Consider the following 25,758-nt stretch of genomic DNA (forward strand, 5'->3'; position numbering starts at 1 on the left):
ATATGTATCTATTCATTGACAATTATATTTAGCAGCATATCATTTTATCAGCCCAGAATCATACTTTTTTGTTAATTATATAAAATTCTGAAAGTATAAAATATGGAAACTATAAAAAATGAACACTGGGTCATTGTTCCATTTATAACTTTAGTACACATGTTTATGATTTCCGTAAATATGGCCCATGTCACTAAAAATGTGTAAATCTACAGGAATAAAAAAAATCGTGTGTTTAATTATTTTAGAACGACCATTCAAAAACTAAAGGAAAATAAGCGAGTGATTAACAAAAACTATCAAAATTGCTCAGTAAGATAAATACTTAGCTTATGCTTTGATTTGTTTTCCTATACTCTTTACCATAAACCTTGTGGCTTTATTGTGCATCCTTTAAACCCAAAACCCAAATCGTCGAAATATTAGTTGAAGTTTATTGGCGCATTTATTAAATAAATTGCCATATCATAAATTCAACATTCAAAAATATTATTTTCAAGAGTTAACAATATCATAAACTGAATCATAATGCAACAGACAACAGGTCTTTATGTATTTCTTCTTTTATGTTGTGTATTCTGACATACATGTATTGTTCTTTTATAATTCGTAAATGTATATGCAAGCGGATATTTTTGTAACTTTGAAAACGTAGATGTTTTGTTTAAAAGATGTTAACTTTCTTTTAAAAAGAGCCTAATTTTGACATCTTTCAAAACCGATTGCTCTTTCTAATCCAATTCGAGACTAAAAGTGGTTGTAAGTGGTTAACAATACGTCCTAGAATTATTTGGGCAAATCATCAGTTATTATTTACTTTACTTATTTACTTCACTTTCTTCATATTCTCCTTTTTGCAATGTTTGTTAAAAAATAACTTTGGGTCGACCAAAAACTAAACATACGTTATTTTCATCTTATACTTATATTTTTGTAGACCAATTAATTATCTTTTTGAAGAAATAATCATTCAGATGTTGTGTGATTTAGATTTTTATAACCTCAAGGAACCAGTGCAGTTTCTGATACTTGCAAAAAGACTTTACTTGCAGGCCAATATATAATTTGGAACGTTATAAATTCTATATAAATTATTGTATTTTCTTTTAATTTATTTAATAAGCAAATGTAATAAAAATCAAAAATTTTGTAGTTATTAAGATCATTTTCAATATTTTAAACAAATTATTAGAAATATTACAATTACTTACTCAACACTTGTGCATTGTACTCGGGCCTTTGCAATAAACTGTAACGAAACAGTTGTAAATAGTAGGATAGACCCATCGGACGGTGTTGGTGATATGAAGGTGATTGGGTTGGCAGAGTCCACATGAATGACAAATTGTAAAGGGACATTGCTTAATGGAACAGTGGATGACGTGTTTATGAAATCTTCTATCTGTAGAGCCATGGCGTATTTCCCAGTAGGCACATTACTTAGGTTGCCGACAGTAAACGAACAGGACAACTGAAAAGTAAAAAAAACCTTGTCATGTCAAAACACCCCTTATGACATTCAAAACATTCGTTAACTACTTGTAAACTATTAAATAGAACGACTTGAATAAAGATCATGGATAATATCGATGTAAAATGATTCAATTAATCACCTCATTTAATATCAGAGATGAAATATGGTTTCCACAAACAGAGTCACATTCGTCTGGTCCTGCTGCAAAGCGACAGCGAACAACATCTCCGTCGGCGTCCGTTACTTCAAACGTAAATTAGTTAGAATATTAAAGCAAATATATTCTTCAGAAAAAAGTCTTTTTTTTTGGGGGGGGGGGGTTATTGCAGTAGTTTTTTACTACATTATATTTGCTTTTGAGCATTGTTTACTAATTTTATAGTAAGTGTATACACTGATGAAGCACACGGACCCAATAAAAACGTCCGTTATGATGGGAATGAGATGTAAAATTAGAATGAATCAATATAAAACAAATTTAAACTGTTATACAAAATTCCACGCTAAAAGATTTTAAAAATATTAGAATAAGAAAGTAGCAATCATTACAAGAAATATCTTGAAGTATTGAATAAATTGTATAGGCAGGTTATGCACTTTTTGCTACTTCCAATACTTTCATAACTTGTTCGAACTACCAACGGAACTAAGATACACGTATTGTTTCTTTGATAAATTTATTCTTAAAAAAATAAAAGGTCGATCAAAATGTAAAAACAATCCTATTTATGATTTTAAAAAACATTTAAATGATAAGATTAACTTTTGTTAAAAAAAATACTCCACAAAGAAATAAAAAGATAACGTAATTAAAAGGCCCATCAAAATGTAAAAATAATCATGTTTATGATTTTAAAAAAAAAGTTTAAATGATAAGATCAACGTTTGAAAAAAATAACCCACAACGAAACAAAAAAAAGAATCGAATATTGCTGTATGTTAAAGAAATGTATACTTTAATTACCTGGGATGTTAGTTTCAGATGTCAAACAAGATTGGAACAAAACTAAAGTTGAACTCATAGACGATACAGGTGAGTGGTTTATTGATCCTGTATCAATTCGTTGACTTACATCTGCAGTCATTTTAAGGCTACATGAACCAGCAGATGTAGGTCCATTCAAAGACATCCAAGCGCTCCCAGCAAATCTAAAAACACGCTGAGTTATATAAATCAATATATTGGATAATATATGATGAAATGGAATACTAGTTATTGTAGTAAAAGTAAAGGTATCCCGAGGTCTCCCTTAAAATCGCCAAAAAAAAAACCGATTTATTTTTATCAACTAACACCTTTCACACAAGTGGTTTGTTTTTAAAAAGCTTCTAGTGACATTAAGGATCAATATCATTTTTTTTAAAGAAATTAAAGTCATGCATTGTCAAATGTAAAATTAAAGTTTCTATGTAGCACCTGCTGCATAAACCATTTACATATTAAAAATTCTATTTATGTAATGAAGACAATTTACGGCAACCTTATAAAACAGTAATAACACTAGTAATTATAATGATAGATATGTTCAGGTTTTTTAACATGCATGAAATCATTAAACGATATTTACTTTAAAACTATAAACATCCTTTTAAATTTGATATGTAAAGTTTATAACTCATATCAACGACTGTAACATTAAATTTGTTTTGAGAGAATTATTAGTTTGTTGTAAACTTATCATATAGAATGGCTTAGTCAGGTAAAAAGATGCGTTAGAGATAATAGCTCTTTTTTATTTACTGCACATATATCGTGTTTCGTGGGAAATGATTTTTCCCACGATGAAAATTTGTTAAGGTCCAAAAAATGTTAATGATGAGCTGGGGGAGTGTGCAGTTATCAGATTATGACAAATAAAGTTCACAGATATGGTACCATGGTTGCATAAATTTAAATATTTAGAGCTCTTTAAACACCCCCCATCCCTAAAGGATTATCTAGATTAAATACTTTTGGGGGAATAGAGAGGTTACAGTAGTCAAGACATTTTACTGACTTTATGGTGAAACATTATCTTACATTTTTTTTTGGTAGACATCTCCGCCAAAATCAAAGAATATGAATTAGTGGGAGCAAAATGATATTATAATACCTTATGTAGATAAAATTGTTTCATATCGAAACTAGCTGATAAATTGCTTAAGGAAGGAGTCTTTTCATTATCAAACATACTTCTTATAATAAGAAATGCATGAAATTTTGACACAGTCAAACGGATCATATTACTTAATGATTCTATCAGTTTAATTAAATTTGACCTTTTTGTTTTCGGATAAAGGTCAGGTCAAGGTCACTACCTTTTTCCTCAACGTAAAGAGTGATAAAAATAAGTGTAGCTCTTTATAGTTCTGTAGACATTTGTTTAAGATTTGAAGATTCAAATCTTCAATGAAATCATAGACCATGAGAGTGTCTATCAGCTTATACTACTAAATTGGAATAAATATTTATACTAAAATTGATATTGCTTAGCCCGTATTTCCTCTAATTTTCTTAAATTTTGAAGAAATTTTGATTATTTTTTTATGCTTCCAATAATAAAATATTTCTAATTTTTATGTATTATGAAGACTTTATATAAAGATATAAATTGACAGAAAAGCTAATATATTGACCGTTTCATAAGAGAGAAAAACTGATTTTAGTGATTTTTTCACAAAAATCAATGTATAGAATGGGCGCTTTAAAAAGCTTATAAAAATGTTATTTGATAGGCAAATCATATTTTAAAAACATATTCTGAAACCCAAGTATCCTATTATTAGTTCACATTAGTAAAAAAATCCAACATTATTGTTATTGTTTTTAAAATGCTAAAACAGACTCATTATATATATATATATATATATATATATTCTGCAGCAATTCTGAATTGCGCAACATGTGATATTTTCCTACGCCAATATTACGCCCAAAATATAGTCCTTGTTCCATTCTAAACATTGATTACATTTTTCTATGCCAAGTTGTACGATAGTAAAAAAGAAAGAAAAATATACTATTTTAATTTCCTTTCATCTTGATTTAATGAACAATTAATCATATTTACGTTTGACAAGTTGAAAACCAGAAAAGACACCTTCCTTAAAGACACAATTATTATTAAAATGCAGACCTTTGCTGCTGAAGGTAAACTTTCATCATTGAAACTTGATTTTAATATCTGATTGTCATAAAATTACATGTATCATGCAGTTTTAATCTTGTGTTACAATTTAAATAAACCGTATCTTAAAACCATATGTCATATTTTATTGTGTTAATGAAAAGAGTTTGCAAATGTCGTTGAGCACCTTGGCAGGTGTCACAACCCTGCTTTACATTATTCAACGTAAATTAGAGGTTAACATGTGCAAGTATGGGTATGAGCACTAGCCAGGCAATTAAACTGGAACGATCTATTCAAGAAGCGGATCTTTCTTCTTTTTTTTTGATAAACAACTTGTTTACAAGTAAAAAATAAACTATTTTTATGAGATAACGAGCTCGTCAATAAAATGTTAACTGGAATACAAACGGCCACTATGGTTACATAAAAGCGTCTCCATTTCAAGACCCTGGCCAGGTACAAGAGATTACTCCTGGAGTGGAACAAAATATTGAAATACAATACGTGACTGAATATTCCTACTCAGTGGAATTCAGATTGGAAATTCAAGTTATTAAGGCATAATTATCCATATTCTTAATAGTAGCTGAGTTTGCATTAAAACTTTGTATTGAAAAACATCTCGTCCTGTTCTCTCTCTCTCTCTCTCTCTCTCTCTCTCTCTCTCTCTCTCTCTCTCTCTCTCTCTCTCTCTCTCTCTCTCTCTCTCTCATAAAATTTAGAATTATTGCATTACACTAAATGAATACAAACATTAATTCCAAGGTCGTTGATGCTTTGTTTGTGATATTAAATGTGGTGACTCCTTCAAAATCCGCCCAATTCTCAGAGGGGCTGTTCCTTGTGCAGTTCGAAGCCAATATAACACTGCCATAACACCCACTATTACATTGCAATGTATCGGTTCTCTCAGCAGTAGAACAATAGGAGTTCTCATAGGATACCCGATGGCTGATGAGTATCTGTGGAAGATAATCAATTAATCCCATAAAAAAATTATACAATTTTGAAAGAGGTGTAGTATATATATTCTACACGGATATTGTAAATGGACCCTGTTTGTGCGTGTGGGTTTTTTTTATTTAAAGTTTAACATTTACGATACAAACCCATTCCGTTGGGTATATAAATAAATGTGTATCTACATGTAAGAGAAAATTCGGATTGATATATTAGTAGTCGGTCTTTCCAGTAAAGCCTTAAATAGCTGTGTTGCCATTTATAGAAATTAATGCGCTGTCAATTAAATTAAAACGTGTAATACATGTACCTAGGTACCATACAGAACCCTTACACAATATGATATCAATTCAACAGTTTGCCGAGTAGAATGCTTTACACATGATTCTGCGTGGATTTGAAATTGATCTCTGTTCTAATTAAATTTACTTTTAAAATGTAATTAAATTAACTTTTGAAATGTACCTTCAACTTTTGATGTTACAGAGATAATCATTGCAAATTGCAAAGTAAAAAGGGCACTTGAATGGTCTATAGATAGCATAGACTTCGACTCCATTTGAAAACAACCCTGGTATTCATAAACATTTAAATTACGTAATTAATACGGGCATATTCTTACATAACTTTAAACTTTCCTTGGGTTTCCCCTTAAAGTGCCCCAGGCATTTTTACACACATTTAGCAGTTTCTAGAAGTAAAAAAAAAAACAGCTGTTATTCATAACCATTCTCGAAAAGGTGATCTCTTGACTGATTGTAAATAAAGTTTACCATTAATCGAGATATGTTTGTTGATATGCTAAAAAACAAAGTCATCGTACGCGTCTAATGCATTTAGAAAGTTACGAGAGGGAGTCCTTTATAGTATTATTTTGAGACAGCTTATTTGAGACAGGATGCATCTGTCGGGTAAACAAAATTCGACGATGCAGTCACTTTTTGACCGTTTCCTGTAATATTCAGTCTGTTATCGGCGACTGACAAGAACCATTTAGCTTCAAATTTTCAAACCAAGTCCACATTTATTTAATAAAACGTGTTGTTTGTTTACAAGACTAGTGCAAATAGAAACAAATTGTTTCATTTACAAGCATTAAGTTGTTAAGTTTTACTTTCAGTACTATTTTGAAAAATCAATTCCAAAGTTGTACAAAAAATGTATTTCCAAAATGAGGTTGTCATAATCTGATTACTGCAACGAATCGACATATAAATATAACAAGAGACAAAAGATTTCGTAAAACTTTCGTATTACAGACATTGAAGACGAATATCATTTTTATACTTGTTTGCCCAATGTATTTAGCATTACGATCAATGCTAATGAAAAATTATTATTGCTGTAAACCATCCATGTACAATTAATTAGTTACTAAGTGTTGACTGTAATTTTTGAAAATTCATTTACAAAGCCCTTACTCTCAGAATGGTTTGAAAACAGTAGTTGTACATGTATTTTTAAATGTATTTTTCAGTAACCTGTACGTTATTCTCCAAATATAAATTCTGTAAACAAATTAGTTTGTGTGTACGTAAGTGAGAAGATTTGTAAGAACTGACCACCCATTTTGCCTGTATTATTCATCATTATAACTGCTATAAGACGTATGTTTTTTGCAATAAAGAAATTGAGATGTTAATTGTTTGCCAGCTTTAAAAAAACAAGAGCTAGTCACTCGTTGTGCAATAGAAATTTGGAGACTGCTGAAAAACGGTTTTCCTTTCTTTTATTTTCTTCTCATGATTTCTGAAAAGTACATGTATGTTCCCTCCCTCTTAAAAAAAAATATGCTGCGAGCCTTGTAACTTACAACAACTTTTTTCAGCATACAATGTATATAAGGGCGTGAATTTTGAAGTTTGAAGTTATGAGACTATATCAGAATATCATGATAGCGATATCGTTGTAAATCCAAAATTACACGCAAGTCGCTGTCTTATTAGAAAGCTGAGATGTGTGTACCTCTAACATACATGTAAGTCTGTTGGTGCCACTGTGTTTTTTATTGTCAGACACTCACTATTGCTAAATAGAACAGATACTAAAATCGAAGTATTGAAGAACTGACGTGAGTTGATTTTGTCGATGTTTATTTATTTTAAAATCAATGATATGTTATTTTGCATGGCAAGTACATGTAGTTTCTAATTTGAATTACACACATTTTTATAATATGAATTTTTGGACTTTTTCGACAAGAATGTCGAGAAACCCCCATATGAATCATGTTAAATAACATTTAAAGAAAAAATTAAAATTAAATAAAACTATGTATCAGTAATAGAAATATTTCTCGAAAATTGTATGGATCCAAGCAATATTGAACTCTAGTCTCGTTCAACCAAACGTTCGGCTGACACTGTAAATCTCCGACAAGGATTTGCAGAGACAGCCGAGCGTCGAGTTGAACGAGACTTTATTGAACTCTGGCGTAGGAATACATACGACTACAAAAAATATCTAAATTGTTCGTACCATTTAAAAACTGACTTTTTTCAAGGTACATAATGTAATTATAAATAAGTTTCCTTGAAAAACAATGCTTTAGCATACATTACATCGAATTTATCAATTATATTCAAGAACTAAGTCTTGTCAGCAGCAATGATTTGTGCTAAGGTCCAAACACTGTTTCACTTTCGGTTTGTTTGAGTAACTGCATAGGAGAGTTGATTAAAATCAACTCCAAAAACGGTTTAATCATCGAAATTTTACACGTCTTTTGATGTTTTTTTCTTCTAAATAATGTAATGTGTAGTCATTTCATAAGTTTGTCTGTGAAATCATCTACTATGACAGTATGGCCTATTCAGCAAGGCGAGCATATTGCAAAAAGGGAGTGTAATCGAGCGCATTATCAAGCATGTACCTTTAGGGGGAGGACACAATTCTAAAATAAGGCTTAGCGAAGGGGCTCCACGAGGCAAGCTGATAAATAACCTTAAGATAACACATACATCGTTTTGTTAAAACAGATGTAATATTTATATGTAACAGGGTAAAACGGCAGGAGCATCCATAGTTCTGCCTATTATTTCATACATGTATGCTTTCGCTGCTCTATCCTCCCCTCTCGCCAAACACGAATTCTGACAATATACTACTTATAGTATATAATACAGTATCCTCCGTAGAAATTTGACCCCGGGTCAATATTCTGTGGGGGGGGGGTCTCTTTTAGTCGTACACTAGTATTGGATACATGTACGTGTAACTATACCAATGCAAATGATGCATTTTTGCATCCGCTTTAGGTACAGTGTTGAAAACTAAATGGATGGACTATGAGGCATTTTCTTGGGGTTGGGGGGAGGGGCGGGTGGGTATAAAAACCCGATAAATTAGATATTTGCTAGCAATAAATATATAGAAGTCCAAGAAAAAAAAGTTAATTCCTATTTGAAACACATTTTTTCCTATACGGAATGAATAGAAATTCCTACATATTTATTTTCTATAGGAATTTAAATTCTTATAGAATTTGAGTTAAATTCATTCGGAAAATGTATTTTCTATCTGAACACTAATTTTTAACATTAAATTCCCGTAGAAAATATCATTATCTCATTTGAATTAAAATTCTTTTATGTATAGAAAGTTTACAAAATCCTACAGCAAAATTTTCTCCTTTTGAATAATTTTCAATGAGTTTTTAATTTCTACAGGTGAAGACCTGCATTAACAAAACGTGAACAAACAACATTTCAATGCAAAATGCATCAATTATTACGTCCCGCTATTTTTCACCTTAGAAACATGTACCAGATAGATACAAAAAGCCCACATTCACATGCACTTGAGTACCATAGCCTTTAAATTGACATTATGAAAATGATAAGAGAATCTCATGTTTGCATTTTAAGCTTAAGTTATCCAATCGATATTAGGACTAATTTTTTCCAACCTTGAATATCCATCATGTATTTAAATACTTTGATTAAAGTATTTAAAGCATTTAAAAGTAGAAAAAGTTTTTCCGAGAGAAATTTTCAAAAATATTATTATCCAAGCTGTAATTAGTTAATTAAGATTGCATTAAGGTCTGTGGAGACAAGCACATTTTTTTAAAATAAAAGAGTAATTACTAGGAATATAAAAAATGCTTTGGTTGAAAGATGTATTTTATCATTAGGAATACAAAAACTATTGAAAATAAATTTAATACCGTGTAGATTTTTTAAGAATTAAAGGGGGACAACTCTTCAAAAAAGGACAAGATCTTTAATTACACATTCCACTCTTACATATACTTACAAAAAAAACACATCAAAAGACATGTAAAATTTCGACGATTAAACCGTTTTTTTTAATATCTCGTGTCTGACAATAAAAAAAACACAGTGGCACCAACAGACTTGCATGCATGTTAGAGGTACACATATCTCAGCTTTCTAATAAGACAGCGACTTGCGTGTAATTTTGGATTTACAACAATATCGCTACCATGATATTCTGATATAGTTTGATAACTTTAAACTTAATAGATTTTCACTACATGGCCCCGCCCTAATTAATTTCTGAAACCCTGACCTAAGGGTCATAGGTTTAAAATTTTGGTGGAGTGTCTCATGACCATCAGAATCATGCATTTAGTTTATCTCCCACTACAGTTGAAGTGGAGAAGAAGATTTTATAAGATGTAATACACTTTTACTACATGTAATTGGTCATATTGGCCTCGCCCTGGGCCTTGAATCAGGGGTCATTTGTTTCACAAATTTGGTAGAGGGATTTACGGACATCATAACTACGCATTTTGTTTTTCTCGAAAGTATATCGGAGTGGAAAAGAAGAATTTCTAATATTCTATACATTTTCATAAAATGGCCATAATGGCACCGCCCCAAAACGCTTGAACCCCTGATCCAGGGGACACGAGTTTCATAATTGTGGCAGAGGGCTTCATAGACCATATATATTTTTTTTTAACTCTGTTTTTCTGTTTGTCTTCAAACTTTTAATTTTTTTTACTTCCTCTCTATAACCACTATGCTAAATTCAATAAATCTAGGTACATAGCATCCTTAAGGGAAGGGAATTTTCTATTAGTAGAAAGTTAATTATGTTGCATGTTGACATAATTATCTCGCATGTCAACATATTTATCTTGCATGTCGACATATTTAATAGAAAAATAACTTGCACACAAAGGGCAGAGATATGCTACCATAGATTCGATATTGTTCATGAATTATACTTTCATTGACCATTTTCCCCTACTACACAAGCATTCTGAGAGTATTGCATAAGCAATATACGTCCCCTACCGGTTTGTGGAAATTCTGAAAACAATGCACTGTTATGCAGAATATCGAACCCGAACATTAAAAAATTGGAATATAAAAAATCAATTTTCTCGAAAATATATTATTAATAACCAGACAAAACTTGATCTGTAGTTTGACATTTTGAAGCTGTTCTGCAAATTTCATATTATTCCTCAAATGCATAAAGAAAAAAAGTGTGGAAAACTGAAGTGGGACAGACAGACGGGCGGACAGAAAGACGGACAGACAGACGGACTGACGGACGCAGAGGAAAGCTATAGTCCCCTCCGGTAAAAACCGGTAGGGGACTAAAAACTACTGCGTATGCAAGTACATCACCCAAAATTAATGATAAAACCAAAATTATATAAAGTTCACTCCACTGTTAGGCATTATAACCATGCTGAAGTTAGCAGCCACAAACAGCAGCCATTAAGCCACTAGAGCTAACGGCCAGTAAGGAAAGTCATCAATGTACTGAGAGTACTCAAACAGAAAATATATTTTACTCTATCTTCGGTATACTTTAATTATTATCAAGGTGAAAAATGCATCAATAATTTGTAGGAACATTGACAACTTCGGAGGCAGTAAATATCGCTTGGATACGAGATATAAATGTGTCTTGTGATCAAAATCAAGGGAGATATCAACCCCTCGGAACCACCTGGTGGGACCCATACAGCTCAAATTTGAGAACTGGAAATAATAGCCATATATGTATCATGCACTGCCCTGGAATTCGTTTGATGTACACTTTTAAGAAAAGGGAGATATCGGCCCACCATTTGCCACAATATCGTTGTGAAAAGTTTTAAAAAAATGACAAAGTTCTAGTGAACTAAATTGACACATTTAGATTGATAGAAGCCCTCAGACGCTTGTTATAAATATTTAGAAAGGTCTGCTACTTAACACGTGTGTATTTAGGGTTCGTGTGATCAAAATCAAGAGGTATATAAACCCCTAAAATGAGCCTGAACCCCTTATCAACTCTTTTAGAAGTAATCTCTTTTTATTAGTCCCCTACCGGTTTTCACCGGAGGTGACTATAGCTTTCCTCTGCGTCCGTCAGTCCGTCTGTCTGTCTGTCCCACTTCAGTTTCCACACTTTTTTTCTTTATGCGTTTGAGGAATAATGTGAATTTTGCTGAACAGCTTCAAAATGTCAAACTACAGATTAAGTTTACACTTTGTAGTTCTGGTTGACATATTTTCGAGAAAATTATTTTTTTATATTCCATTTTTTATGTTCGGGTTCGATATTCTGCATAACAGTGATTCCACAAAGCGGTAGGGGACGTGTGTTGCTTATACAATACTCCCAGAATGCTTGTTATATTTGATCAGTGTTTATTATCCATTTAAGATTTACTATTATATAATAGTCAGGTTCTCTTCACACAATTGCTTAAACAAATAAAGTCTATTCATGATCACAAATACAACATTACAACAAATGTTTAGAATATCGATGTATTAATTACGTACTAACGTAAAATGATTCGTTTTTCTTTTTTTCAAATGTCAGAATGGCTTTGCAACAGTAATAACACCTGCACAGATTTATAAACACACGCGTGCAGACCTGGCAATTTGTTACCGATGCAACCGTAAAATCGCGATAAAATAAAGTTTAGCAAGCTTTGCATACATTTTGTAAATCAAATATCGTTTTTAAATAAAAAAGCTATATTAAATGGTGTTAAGAATTCACGGTAAAGTATCAAGTACAGTTCAACAGATTTATAACTTTAAAATCAGCTGAACAGAGTGGAAATTCAACTAACACGGTCGAAATATTTAGAAACAGTGTTTTAATATAAACCAGTGAGAGGGTATAATTGAGTGAGTTACATGTATTGTAATAAAACCCTCGCCCGCCCCCCTTCCCGTCAATACAACATTTATTCAAAGAGACACACTGTCAGGCATTGTTTACAAATCAATATTTAAGGTTTACTACAAATCTGTCCTGGTATAAAAATGTATGAATTTAAAAACCGCTTGTGTATGCATATTCATTTGCATATTTTAAACATTGTAAACTAAATGTCCGGAGCCCAAAGTATTTGGTTACCATGCAGTACGTAAATTATTCAAACCGCGTACTTGGGCACCCCGTTCTGCAAAGTTCGTTGCTCGTTCCATCCAATCTGATTAAAATAAGATCTTTGATCCGCTCTGACAAATATGATGGGGGTACATCGAATTTGTCAGAGCGGATCAAAGATCTTATTTTAATCAGATTGGAGTTCCATCTAAACTAAACTCGCTTCAAATTTTCCATTTTATTTATCAACTTTTTAGTATTAACCTAAGATGTCCGATCCAAGATATCTGCCAGCGATGCATGATCAACTCATTTTACACTTCTCGCCATGACATTAATTCTTGGTTGTCCAATTCTGAAAAGTTCTATCCCATCAGAGGTCGCGCTTCGCAAGCAAACTAAAATCGTCCATTCAAGAAACAAATTGCCTTTTTCTTTTCTTTTTTATTATTAAACGTCGGTCAAATCATAAATTATAGTGTACTCTAAGTAAGTTCCAAGTAAATATATTTACTATTTACGTAATCATTCAATATTGTTTCACTGCAAGCCTTTATTTTGATGCGAACTCCCACTGACTTGCATCCGCCAAAGCGTGTTCACCGCCTTACTTTCATATTTGCTATTTCGGACTGGTTTATCGAAAATGAAAGTGGTTTTTTTTTCAATTTTAGAATAATTACCTATCAGTTAAAATTTACTTATAACTTGTGGACATCATATCACATGGGTTGAAATACCAAAAGTAGCAGTTACTCTGGTGCAGACGTCGACATTTTTTTTATTTGCAAAATGTCTTAATCCAAAGTATACATGTAGATAGGGAAAAATGTTTTTAAAATGATATATAAAATGTTATTATACTTTCATGTTAAATACTGAAATCTGATTGGTTAAGACACAGTTGACAATCCGTTCTATTACCCTCAGCGTTAGCAACACACATAGCAACGGGTAACACAACAAATTGTCACTTGCGCGTAAATTATGCGCGTACGGTTCGGTGTAGAATTCACGTCATTTCTATATGAAAGCAGTAAACAATTCTCTAATATTATGACATTTAGTAGTGCCTTTTTGGGAGGATAACAGTTGAAATTGACACCCCTCGAAAACCATTGTTAACCTCCGCTTCGCGTCGGTTGACAATGGTTTTCTCGGGTTGTCAATTTCAACTGTTACCCTCCCAAACAGGCACTATTTATATAATACCACGAACTGTTGTTAAGTTAAACGTTGTGGCTCATGAGATTCTTGTTTTAATTTTTTATCGGTGTAAAGAAGGTTTTATAATATATATATATATATATATATATATATATATATATATATATATATATATATATATATATATATATATATATATATATATATTATTTCGCCCTTTTATTTTGTTTCTTTATTTGCCCCGCTCATGATACCAAGAGGTCGATATGGTCATAAATTTCACAGTTCATCCTAGAGATGCTTCACACCAAAATACATTTGTAGGTTCAAGTAACAACAAGCTTTTGGTTTTCAAAAAAAAAGTTATAAATTAAGGATGTGTAAACGAATGATAAAGCACGTTGACGGACGAATACTGATACATGTACATCTAGCATTGGTCATCTCAGTGATTAAGCTGATCTTTCAGGTATTTCGAGATTTTTCGCATGCGTCATATTCATCTTACAGGGAAAATTACAAGTACTGGACTAAACAATCATCTTTTTTTCGTCAGATTTTTTTTAACTTGTCGCATTCTAAGTTTCTAAATGACCTAAAGTGTAAAAATTTACCGAAATTCTGTTTGTTAAATCAATTACTTGTGTGTTAATGTTAGTTTCTGTGGGTTTTTGTAGATATAAAGAAGCAACTTTTGCAATCAAAATCCTAACAATTTATACCATTTTAATGATGTAAAACACCTGATTTCTGAATGCTGGGAATATAACTAAGCATTTGTTTAGTTAGGTGTACTTTTGTGGAGCTTGTGCGGTCGACGTTCTCAGTGGCATGTACATGTACATGGATAGTCAATTTACAGGATTAGATAAAATTAAATTCCAGAAACCTTTGTGTGCTTAGACATGACACGCCAGCTGACTTAGCTTTGTTTAATGTGTAAAAATGGTCACCCATACCCCGTTAATACTTTTTTATAACTTGATGGAGATTTAAATTAGATATGTCGTGACATTAGTTTTATTGACAGAAAATTTTAGTGTATAAAGTATCCCAACCTGTTCATGTTCACCGAAACTATTGATTGCTCCAATCCTTTAATGTTCAAGGGTGACCTAGAAACAGTTTTAACCAGGTTTTCCAACGGAAAAATCCGGTTATTAAAATGGTGGAAATGGCGGGCGGGCGGGCGGGTGGCTGCCAAAAGGTTACCCTCATTGTACGGATAACTCCCCCTACAGTTTTCAAGATAAGAAGTTGTTCTTTTGCAGATCAATTGTACATATATCAGAGGTGTGCATATTGCTAGGATTTCGATTTCTGATTATTTATGAAAAAAATACCAGCTTTTGAACTTAGTCATTTTTTGGCAAAATATTGGATATAGGGTACCCTCATTGTACGGATAACTCCTCCTACAGTTTTCAAGATAAGAAGTTGTTCTTTTACAATCAATTGTACTTATATTAGAGGTGTGCATATTGCTGGAATTTTTATTTCCGATAATTTATGAAAACAATACCAGCTTTTGAACTTAGTCATGTTTTGGCAAAATATTGGATATAGGGTACCCTCATTGTACGGATAACTCCTCCTACAGTTTTCAAGATAAGAAGTTGTTCTTTTACAATCAATTGTACTTATATTAGAGGTGTGCATATTGCTGGAATTTTTATTTCCGATAATTTATGAAAACAATACCAGCTTTTGAACTTAGTCATGTTTTGGCAAAATATTGCATATAGGGTGCTCCATTTCACTGGATACGGGTTGACATGGATTATGGCTACAGTTCACATATAAATGAAAACCCGGTTTGACAGCTTTTCACTTGTTGTTTGTTGTTCCGATTGAGAAATACCTCTAACGATTGCATTTAACCGAAATCTGTTTTTAAAATTTCATTTGTGTATTAACTTTTTAACCGAGTCAATTGAGCCGTTTCAGAGTGACTTCAATTCTTTATTCTTTCAGCAAATCGATATAATAGCAAAGAAAATTGCATATGCACAGTTCATTCAATGAAATTCTCAGCAAATAAAAACATGAAGTAAATGAGTACGATATCATTGTATGCATACTACATGTATAATAGGTCAAAACGATTGGACACACATTAAAATATTCTACCTAATTAACTGCAAAACATCTGAATATTTTGTCACAGGGGTCAACATCCCTATTTTTTTCATAGTGTAAAATTTAATGCAATCTGCCAAGTGTCAAAGTCAGCGATTCTCGAAAAAGTCAAATATCGGGACAGAACTATATTTACGCTGAAAACACAAAACAGAGAAAACTAATATAAAAAAATTAAATCGATTGTTTTGTTTATGTATTTAAAAACATCCAAACCTCTATCCTACGGACCTTGAGGCTGAATTTGGTTCAAACCAAACAAATTATAATACTGTATAGAATACTTAGTAGAAAAAGATGGTAGTTCTCTAAATCAAATAAAAACTTGTTGCAGTTTTTGTGAAATTGAGGTATGAGTAACCAAATAGTCGGCTTGTTTTTCTATAGGAAAGTCTAGTCATTGATATTACACCTCTAATTTGTAACCCCTGTTCAAGGTAAGTCCCAGTCTTGTCTCGAAATAACACCCATCTTTTTTACATAACAAACCTTCAGCTCATATAAATTTAACCAGAATGTCAATTAAAATGTCTGGATTTCTTTCGAGATTTAATTTATTTGCCTTCCAATGACCCGACTCTTGGTTATTGTTTGTTATGCTTCCTTTAAGACTATAAAAACCCCGCTAAACCTTATATCGGTGCATTATTGCTGAATACCTAGCAAGAATTTTATGCAGAGCAGCGTTTTCAAAAAATCAGCCGGTATTACAGGTGAAGGAAATAATGACCCTAGATAAAAGAATTCGGGGAAATGATTTCTACTACACAGTTTACTAATTCACAAGAACCGACGGTGCCGACACATGATAACTTAATAAAGGTTTTGTGTAGTGTTGAGGATTTGTCGTTTACCGACATAATGAGTTGGTCTGACCCCAAGATGCACACACCAGACAAAAAAAGCACCCACTATCTGGAAAGCAAGATTATTTGAGGATAATGCGTGAAATTCCATATCGCTTTCAAAAATTGAATTCGTATTAGTGTCATGTAATATTTTGAATTTACTGGGAGGGTGAAAATACAAATTAAAATTAAAAGGGTGAAAATACAAATTAAAATTAAAACATGGCGTAAATTTTGTATATTTATGTAGATAATAATCTACAACATGGCATAATGCAGGCACTTTTGTTATACCGCACTTTGAAAAATTACGCACTGATTTGGTCCCAAATTTAACCCACTTTGAGAAGGACTATATATGATAAGGGCCTAAAATGGTCCCCTAAAATGAACATCATCATTTTACTATCATTCTTTGTTTTCTTAGTACAGATATATATGTGATGTGTTTATATAATATTTACTTTGATTCAAGTGCCCACAATTTAGAAATATGACATTGTAAAGACAACCTTTTCCCGCCATTTTGCATTTTTAGCGTAAAACAGCTTGTTTTCAAGCAGTTTTTCCTTCCGAAAACATAGAGCGCATTCTTGAACAAATAAAATATTTTAATCAGAGATGTACCTAGCCAAGACTAATAAGTGACAAAAAAAATTTCCTTGTTCAAGCATGCGCTCTATATTTCCCATTCGTAAATAGATAAGAAAAATGTCAATTTTTGGCTGATTTTGATTGAATTATAGAAATGGCGTCACTTCTGACGTCATATACTGCCAGTGTGTGCAAATAAATCAAATAAAAAGATGAAAAATATATTTTATATCAACTCTTCTAAAAAATTAGTAAACATTTTATTGTACCCGAAACACTTTAAAAATGGCGAATTATGGGGGCCAAATTTAACTCTTATCATATATAGTTCTTTTTTGAAAGTGCGTAATTTTTTCAAAATGCGTTGCATCAAATGTAGCATCAAGGGGGACAGCACACATTTTTCTTTAAAATTCTTTTTGAATTATCATTAATTCGCTCCTTTTTAGGGGGTGCCTATATGAAATTGTTGTGAAAATCAGGAAAATAACAGCGAATTCTAAGTAATATTAGGTATACGCACACCCCCCCCCCCCCCCCACACACACACACACACATTTTTAGGATTGTTAGGATTTAATTGCCCCCCCCCCCCCCCCTGTTTTTATTTGTTCGGTTTTTTTTTTCACTTTGCTTGTCAATAATTTTTGGGATGAGTCCCCCCACCCCCACCCCACTTTCAAAAATGCAGCTACATACCTAACTATGGCATGCTTTGTTATCAATTCCATATTCTTGGAATCCATTTTATTCAAAGATACACATTTACTTACATTGTTAATTTTACATTATAAGTAGTGACAACAATTTTTCAAAAAAAATTAAAGAAATAAGATTTAGGTTTCAGGATATAATTGTTACATTAAAAGTTTAAAATCGAAGATTTCTAAACTTGTCCATAACATTCATTGGTGAAATAATACGTCAAATTAAAGTCATGAAATTACGTAGAAAAACGTGGAAAAACGTTTAAAGTATTGTGTTCTGTTTTGTCAATGATTTCTGGATTGAACTTTATTTCTTTTCAATTGCTATCGGACAGTTCGAAAGGGATCTGTTTGTTGATATATAATTCTAGAACTACTTTACCTTTAAATGATACAATACAATGTACTTTTAAATAAAAAGCCATTGTATCATCCTAAAGCTAGTATACAAAACAAAGACAATTTGTTCTAGATCTACTAATGTATATGATAAAAAATCAATTAAACTCCACTGAAATTATGTTCATGGGTATATGCTTCTTGTCAAGTAAATATTATTTGTTAGAATATTTAACTGAATATACAATGTACTCCATACATGTTAAAAGGATCCGGACGGTTGATTGCTACTGCATGTAAAATCAACAAGAGCAGTATAGTTTATGAATTCTAAAAGGTGACGACGTGTAACAACCTGAAACACCCCTTTTTAACTAATGTGTATAACCTCGTGAATAGTCCTTTTTACACTGCAAAACCGTCCAAAAGATGTTTCTAATTTTTTTAAAAAGAAATCTATCATGAATGATGAATGTCAATTAAAGATGCGTCATTTTGTTTCATAAGTTTTTAAGGGCGAATATATATGGCGTAAATGAGATACAGGTATTGGATAAGCAGAGACTTATTTGTTTAAAAAAATTGAAAGTAACATTTGATAAAAAAAACTAAATCATTTTTGTCCTCGAATTCCATCCTACATGTAGTAAAACCTTGTTAAATAAAGCTAACCTTCGGATATGCAATAGTCGACACTTAGCGGACTCTAAATTTGTTTTTAAAAAGAGATTGGTTAGAGAGTGTTTATGTTTGATGCACCGTTTATCATACGAATAAGTAACTTGTTTTCAACTTTTAAGACAGCAATTATGCAAGGAAACGTTTCAAAGAATATACATAACGACCACTGCTTTAGAATTAGTGAATTTGTTCAAGTTTGTAATCACTTTTCAAAGATATTAAGGGTGTTTTTACAGATTTGAATAATTATGTCCTTGCAATGACCTCCAAACATGTGTCATGCGCACATGACGGCCAAAATCAGGTTGCATTTTTAGTTGCATTTGTTAAATAGGTTTTCGAAAAATTTAAGAAGTGAAGCTTAATACTATAGCATGCATATATTGTTTAAATTAAATTCAGCAATACTTAAATTGCGAACTTGTAAATACTGTGTCTTTCTATGTCAAATTAAAACGCCGTAAAATGCTGCAAACAACTTTAAATAAAAATCACCTCCATAACCTGTTACAATGTAAAAGACTTTTAAAATTTGAATCACGATCCTCGAGTTGTTCGGGGGAGCTTTTGAAGAAGCATCACCAAGAATGTTTAATTGTGCAGGAATAATGATCATGTTTCCGTTAGTAAAATAACAAGCATTGTACAAATTTGCTATCGGTGCGCGCGCTTAAAAGCTTCAAAAGATAAAATGGATTTTGTTCTTTGATGGAATGAAATAGGACAGTTTCGGTTTTCAGTATAGCATATCTTGCTTTCAGAGCGTTTTAAGATTGCTGAAGTGCATACGTGAAAGCAATCTTATTTCAGTAAAAAATTTTGCTACAGTCATTGTCCTCCGATTACGAAACATCAATTGCTTTCATTTAGGGAAAGTTACACATCATTGCAAAAGTTTTCATTTAAAAGTTTTTTTTTGAAATGTATGCTATATATGCCAGTATTTTGGAAGACATTTTGAAACTAATTTAGGAAATCACGAAGAAAAAAACGGTTGAAAGTTCTCTTTTTCATTTACCTTTTAAACTAAGTAATCAATTTTTACAACAACAACAACAACAAAAAATTCTTTTATATATATATATATATATATATATATATATATATATATATATATATATATATATATATATATATATATATATATAAAACCTAACGTTAAAAGGTTGACATGATATGTCTTTAATTATTTTCACTCCAAATTTAAAAGTATTACGAAATTCCTCTCCGCATGCAATAATTTTTAATTTTGGAAAATAAATTTTAAAAATTCATAAAGATAAAAAAAAAATACCCATACCTCTGTTTCATCTACAGCCGTCCACGAAAGCAATCCTCCTCGAAAACCACTTGGTAACACGTAAGGAATAAATGCAAACAAGAATAGTATATTAAGCCAAATATACATATTGGTTTATGTCATGTTCAGAGATGGTACGCCATTTGTTCCTTTACTGGACGAGTCTGCATTTAAACTGAAGTTCTGTAAAGAGTTTTACTTCCTTGTTAAAATATTTCCGGAGAAATCCTAAAGTAAGAAACGGATTGAATTTGTATTCAAACAGCAAACATAGCCTAGTAGTGCGCATGTACCCGTTTACAACTTGTATGCAAATATTACATAACAATGCAAAAAATTTGAGTATTTTGGTCCCTGGGAATTTAAAATGCAAAACACGTGACTCTTTGTTTTTTTAAATGCAAAATTCATGTCTTGACCATCAGATAGTGTTTTGTAGCTATCGATTGTTTCAGTATGAAAATTAGTTTGAAATACATGTATGATGTAAACAAAAAAAAAATAACAGGTGTGTGGGTTTTTTTTTTCAATTTTTAAATCCCAAATCACCAAATAATACGGCATTCGATATGTTCGAAGTTTCGAAGCTTTGATCTCAACTGTAGAACCTTTTAAACCACATTTACATTCTTTAACATGAGCATTTTCTGAATAATATAGACTACCTTGCTTGTGCAAACTCGTTTGACATCATGGCATCATTGTTTATCGAAAGACCACGGACAATTCATTTCTTTAATTATAATAACTTTTATGAAAATCTAATAGCGGCTGGAGTAACTACATGCAGAAGAGTAATGAGAAATAAAACCAATAGTTTAATTCTAAAAAATACGTCAAAATCAAGGCTTAATTTTGGATGAATCATTTTGACAGAAAATTGTCTATATTCAATATTATTCACGTACTTGTGCAACTCAGTCAAATAATTAATGGAAACTAGGGGTGCATATAAAGGCACACATAAATGACTGTCGGTTCATCCAAAACTAACCATTACTGATATCAGTACGTATACTATTTTTTGTAGTTTCTTCTGTGCGTTGAAGTTTCATAACTTTAAAATAACTTTGATGGTACATTAATAATAGAGTCCTGAAAAAAGATGGCATATAAAAGAGGGAAGGAATGAAATGTTGTTATAACGAACAGTGTTCCAAAATAACAAGTCCAAAGGAAAAATACAAATCAGAAGCAGAGAAAACACGGACCTCTACATAAACGAGAGGTAGGATGAGATGCCATGGAGGAGTCAGCATCCTCTGCAGACCGGTCACTTCTGCCGGGTGCGTTTTATCGTAATCGGGAAAACGGAAAAAAATTAAACAGAAAAAAGATCATTGTTAGGGATTTAAAAAAAAAAAAGACATAAGAAATTGCCTTCTTTGGGTATTCATGCGCATGCGGAATATGAAGGTAGCGACATTGCAGGAAAATAGATAATCCACATTCCGTTACGTCGGAAGACCTTTGAATAAGTTCGTTCCAGAAATGTCGTGGCATGCGCTGATCATGAATCACGTGGTGTTTGTGCACACCAAATCAACAGAGGCCTTCAAAAACTTTCAGATTGTATTATTGTGAATTTGTCAGCATTGGACTGTAGAGGGGGTGAAATGTTACTTTAAAAGCTATCTTGTTTGTACAATATTTGCGTGATGTGAATGCGTGAATGTAACTTAATGCAGTTAAATATTACGTAATCGCAAGTGGTTTACCTGGGAAGGTCATCAAATAGTACAAAATAGATTGGATTTTTTTTAAATTTATACCTTTTATATCATTTTATCCGTTTTCCGTTCCGTTCCGTTTCCGTTGCATGTACGTGTAGTTGTAGTTACATTGTACTGTTCCTTTTTTAATCAATAATTGACATATTTGTATTCACTTTTTACGAATGCATTATGAAATGATTCAGAGGTAGTTGAAAACAATAAAACTGCATGTACTGTTTCACATGAGCTCAGAAGGTAGCTAACATTGTAAAGCATGAAACACAAACGATTTGCAAAGCATTTTTAGTAACTGTATGCCAAATTGCATCAGAATTATTACTCTTATTTGGGCAAATCGAAATTGATTCGTTTTCCTTTAATGAACGGGGTTTTTTTTCTTCACATGTCATTTAAAATCGCGTTATTTGGATAATAATCATCAAATTTACATTTGGGGTTAAATTTAAACATATTGCGTTATTGTTTTACGTCAGCCTTGAGACTTGGTATTTGAATATATTTACATCTATCAAATATAATAATTGCTAAAAATTGACCAGCAACTTTCCCCTTCTTGATCCTTACCCTTTAGTATCGAATCAGATACATGTAGTTTTTAAATGTTATTCACATAAGACTGTTTACAAGTTTCCATCGTTTTAAATGAAGTTCGGATTCACTAGCAGTGAGGTAGACAACAATACAATTTGCAAAGCACTCCAAGGAATAATGTGTTTATGTAACTTCAGTTATAGATTCTTTGAAATGTAATAGCTCTAAAAGGTATTCCCTTCTAGATCTGCCATTTGTATACGATTGCAGCATTTTGGACGGAATTAAATGAAAAACTTATTATTAAAAATAAAAAGGGGGAACAACATAAAACTCTCCGGGTATTTAAAGCTGAATTTAGACCATTCACGAGTAAAACATTTTGTACAAAATGCAATCGAACATAGTCATACCAATACGACTGTGCTATATGTATTCAAGTAAAGATGAAACATTTACAAATAAGTAAGAAATCATAGTAAATAATCATGTTCATGTAAAACTAAGAGGTTGGCGTAAGGAGAAATTCAATGGTATATTTACTCGTACATGTTATTATATGCAAGGGCAGCATTAACGTTTTAACTGAATAAAGACTATTTTACCAAAACTAACCAAATGTATACTATGTAACATTCAAGATAGACATTTTTTTTATCAATTGCTACAGTCTCATTAACACTTTTTTGTGCTTATTACTGACTACAATTTATTACAGCCTCTGTAAATATTGAAATATTTTTCCGATATTTCAATCTTCAAATAGCTGGTCATCAAAGACAGACTCCGATAAAATAACCCCGATACATGTAACACTAAACTTTAGTTACAAGATATTTATGCATTGCGCCTGCGGAACATTATCAAGAAACCGATGTGTGATAAAAAAAAAAACAACTTATCATGCCGTTCCACTGATTTGTTTAGATTCTAGATTCAATTTTCTTATCAATCATATACATCCAGAAGAATTTATTAAGCAAATCGAGTGAAAACGTCTCATTCCCTGGAATTTTTAAGTATCAGTTAGCCAGGTCTCAACTCATTATTGTAAAAATTCAACGATGATTTAAAGTCAGAATTGTAAATTTTAAACAATTTAAAAAAACTTTAAAATATTTTTCATCAGTCTATTGCAAAATATAAAAGATTATTTTTTTTCATTCCGTGAATGTGTGATCTGTGTGTGTGTGAAAAGGAATGCTTGATGAATTGCTATTATATAATTATGCTTTACAAGTTCTATAAAAAACACACAAAAACAAGATTATTTCATCGGGGGGGGGGGGGGTTCTTGGTCTGCCGTTGGCTAGAAACTTTGAGAGGTTCGAGCTATGAAAATCGATAAATCTAAGAGTTTTATGCATGGTTTTGGCGAATTACCTTAGAATTTAAAGTTCTTTTTGGTATAATTCTATGGGAAACGTGTCGGTTTCAGCCTTGATATTTCCATACCGACACTGTGTCTTATGTAAAACATGTATAGACCTAATATCAGTGGGCCAAAGTATGCGCAATTCATCTTTGTAAACATAGTATAAGGCGCAAGTATCAATGATCCAATCATTAAACAAGCAGGTTGGTTTTATTACAAGATTTGCTTTAACTTGCTCAGTTATGACTGAGATATTTCATTTTACGATTGAATGGCGCATGGTGTCTAGCTTCGATTGATATAGGAGTCTGTGAGTCTTTTTGTAAAATAACCTAATGAATTCAATAGAACATTTAAAAGACCTCAAAATACACGATTAAGTAAACATTACAAGGGTTTTTTAAGCGAGAGGAAAAGAGAAATGATTCTATCATGCACACGCGCCATGCTAATTAAAAGACGACAAAGTCAGAAAATGACAAAAACGATAATTATCCCGACATGTCAATAAGTGTTTGTGTGTAACATTCTTGTACATGGAGACTTAGTACTGTCATTTCTGGTATAATTTATTCTAACAGGAGAGACAGAACGACGTGTTCATTTTACTTGTTAGATTTTTTTTTAAATCAATATCGGTCGTTTATTATAACCCCTCCGTAAAAATTCAATGTAAATTATTTTTTTTTTGAAATAAAAGTGTCTTAAACGATATCATAAAATAACAGTAGAGTCAGCACTACTATTTTGCCTTTTGAATTCAGGCATATGCATTCGGTTTTTAGGGGATTTACATCATAAAAATTTATGATATATATTAAAAACATGAAGCATAAAACACTTTTATAAACATTTGTCCGTAGGTGGTTTGAAAGTAATATTTCACCGTTTTGAAGTTAAAGAACTGAATGACTGAGAAGAGCATGACAAAATTTCTCTCACCACTCTTACTTCTTTCCTTCATGCGTTGAACGGTGGGTCGTGGTTTCTATCTAAAATTTCATTTTTTTGGAGCGAAAATACCAGAATGAAAACAGTGCATCCAACATGAATGAACTTATAACTAAAGGTTAAAAGCTTTTGCGCGCACGTAGCATTTAGCCCCCCCCCCCCCCCCCCATTTTTTACGCAACAAACATTTTTCTAAAATTAAGATATAAAGAAATTTGATTATAATGAAGTTATCCCCCTTTCACCCTCTTGTTTTTGGAGCATAATACAAATTTGATATGAAAATTACAAAATTAACATTGAAATTGAATTGAAGTTCTGGGTAGTGTAACCCCTTCCCTCCTGGAGTATGATTTTCGAGAATGGCGAATCTGTTTTTAGCAGTCGAAGCTGTAGGCAGTAAAATTACCAGTGTAACTATAAATAGTACAACTTTAAAAGTTAAAAAAGCAAAGAGCGTCGAAGTAAAAGCTTGCGCTTGCGCTATACAAGACAGTGACACAAAGGGCTATTTCACTTTTGT

At 32.0% G+C, this 25,758-nt stretch overlaps 1 protein-coding gene across 1 annotated transcript in view; it reads right to left on the reverse strand.

The window, feature by feature from the left end:
• Positions 1-20,861, reverse strand: part of LOC128186582 (uncharacterized) — a 28,199-nt gene extending 7,338 nt beyond the window's left edge. The window contains exons 1-5 of the mRNA XM_052856412.1: positions 20,643-20,861; positions 5,338-5,546; positions 2,439-2,623; positions 1,614-1,717; positions 1,212-1,471 (exon numbers count right to left, since the gene is read on the reverse strand). Of these exons, the coding sequence (XP_052712372.1) occupies positions 1,212-1,471; positions 1,614-1,717; positions 2,439-2,623; positions 5,338-5,546; positions 20,643-20,750 (866 nt within the window). The 5' untranslated portion in view covers positions 20,751-20,861. The remainder of the gene's footprint in view (positions 1-1,211; positions 1,472-1,613; positions 1,718-2,438; positions 2,624-5,337; positions 5,547-20,642) is intronic.
• Positions 20,862-25,758: the final 4,897 nt, after the last annotated feature.

The sequence above is a fragment of the Crassostrea angulata genome, chromosome 1 (assembly GCF_025612915.1).
Source record: "Crassostrea angulata isolate pt1a10 chromosome 1, ASM2561291v2, whole genome shotgun sequence".
In the NCBI taxonomy this organism is placed as follows: Eukaryota; Metazoa; Mollusca; class Bivalvia; order Ostreida; family Ostreidae; genus Magallana; species Magallana angulata.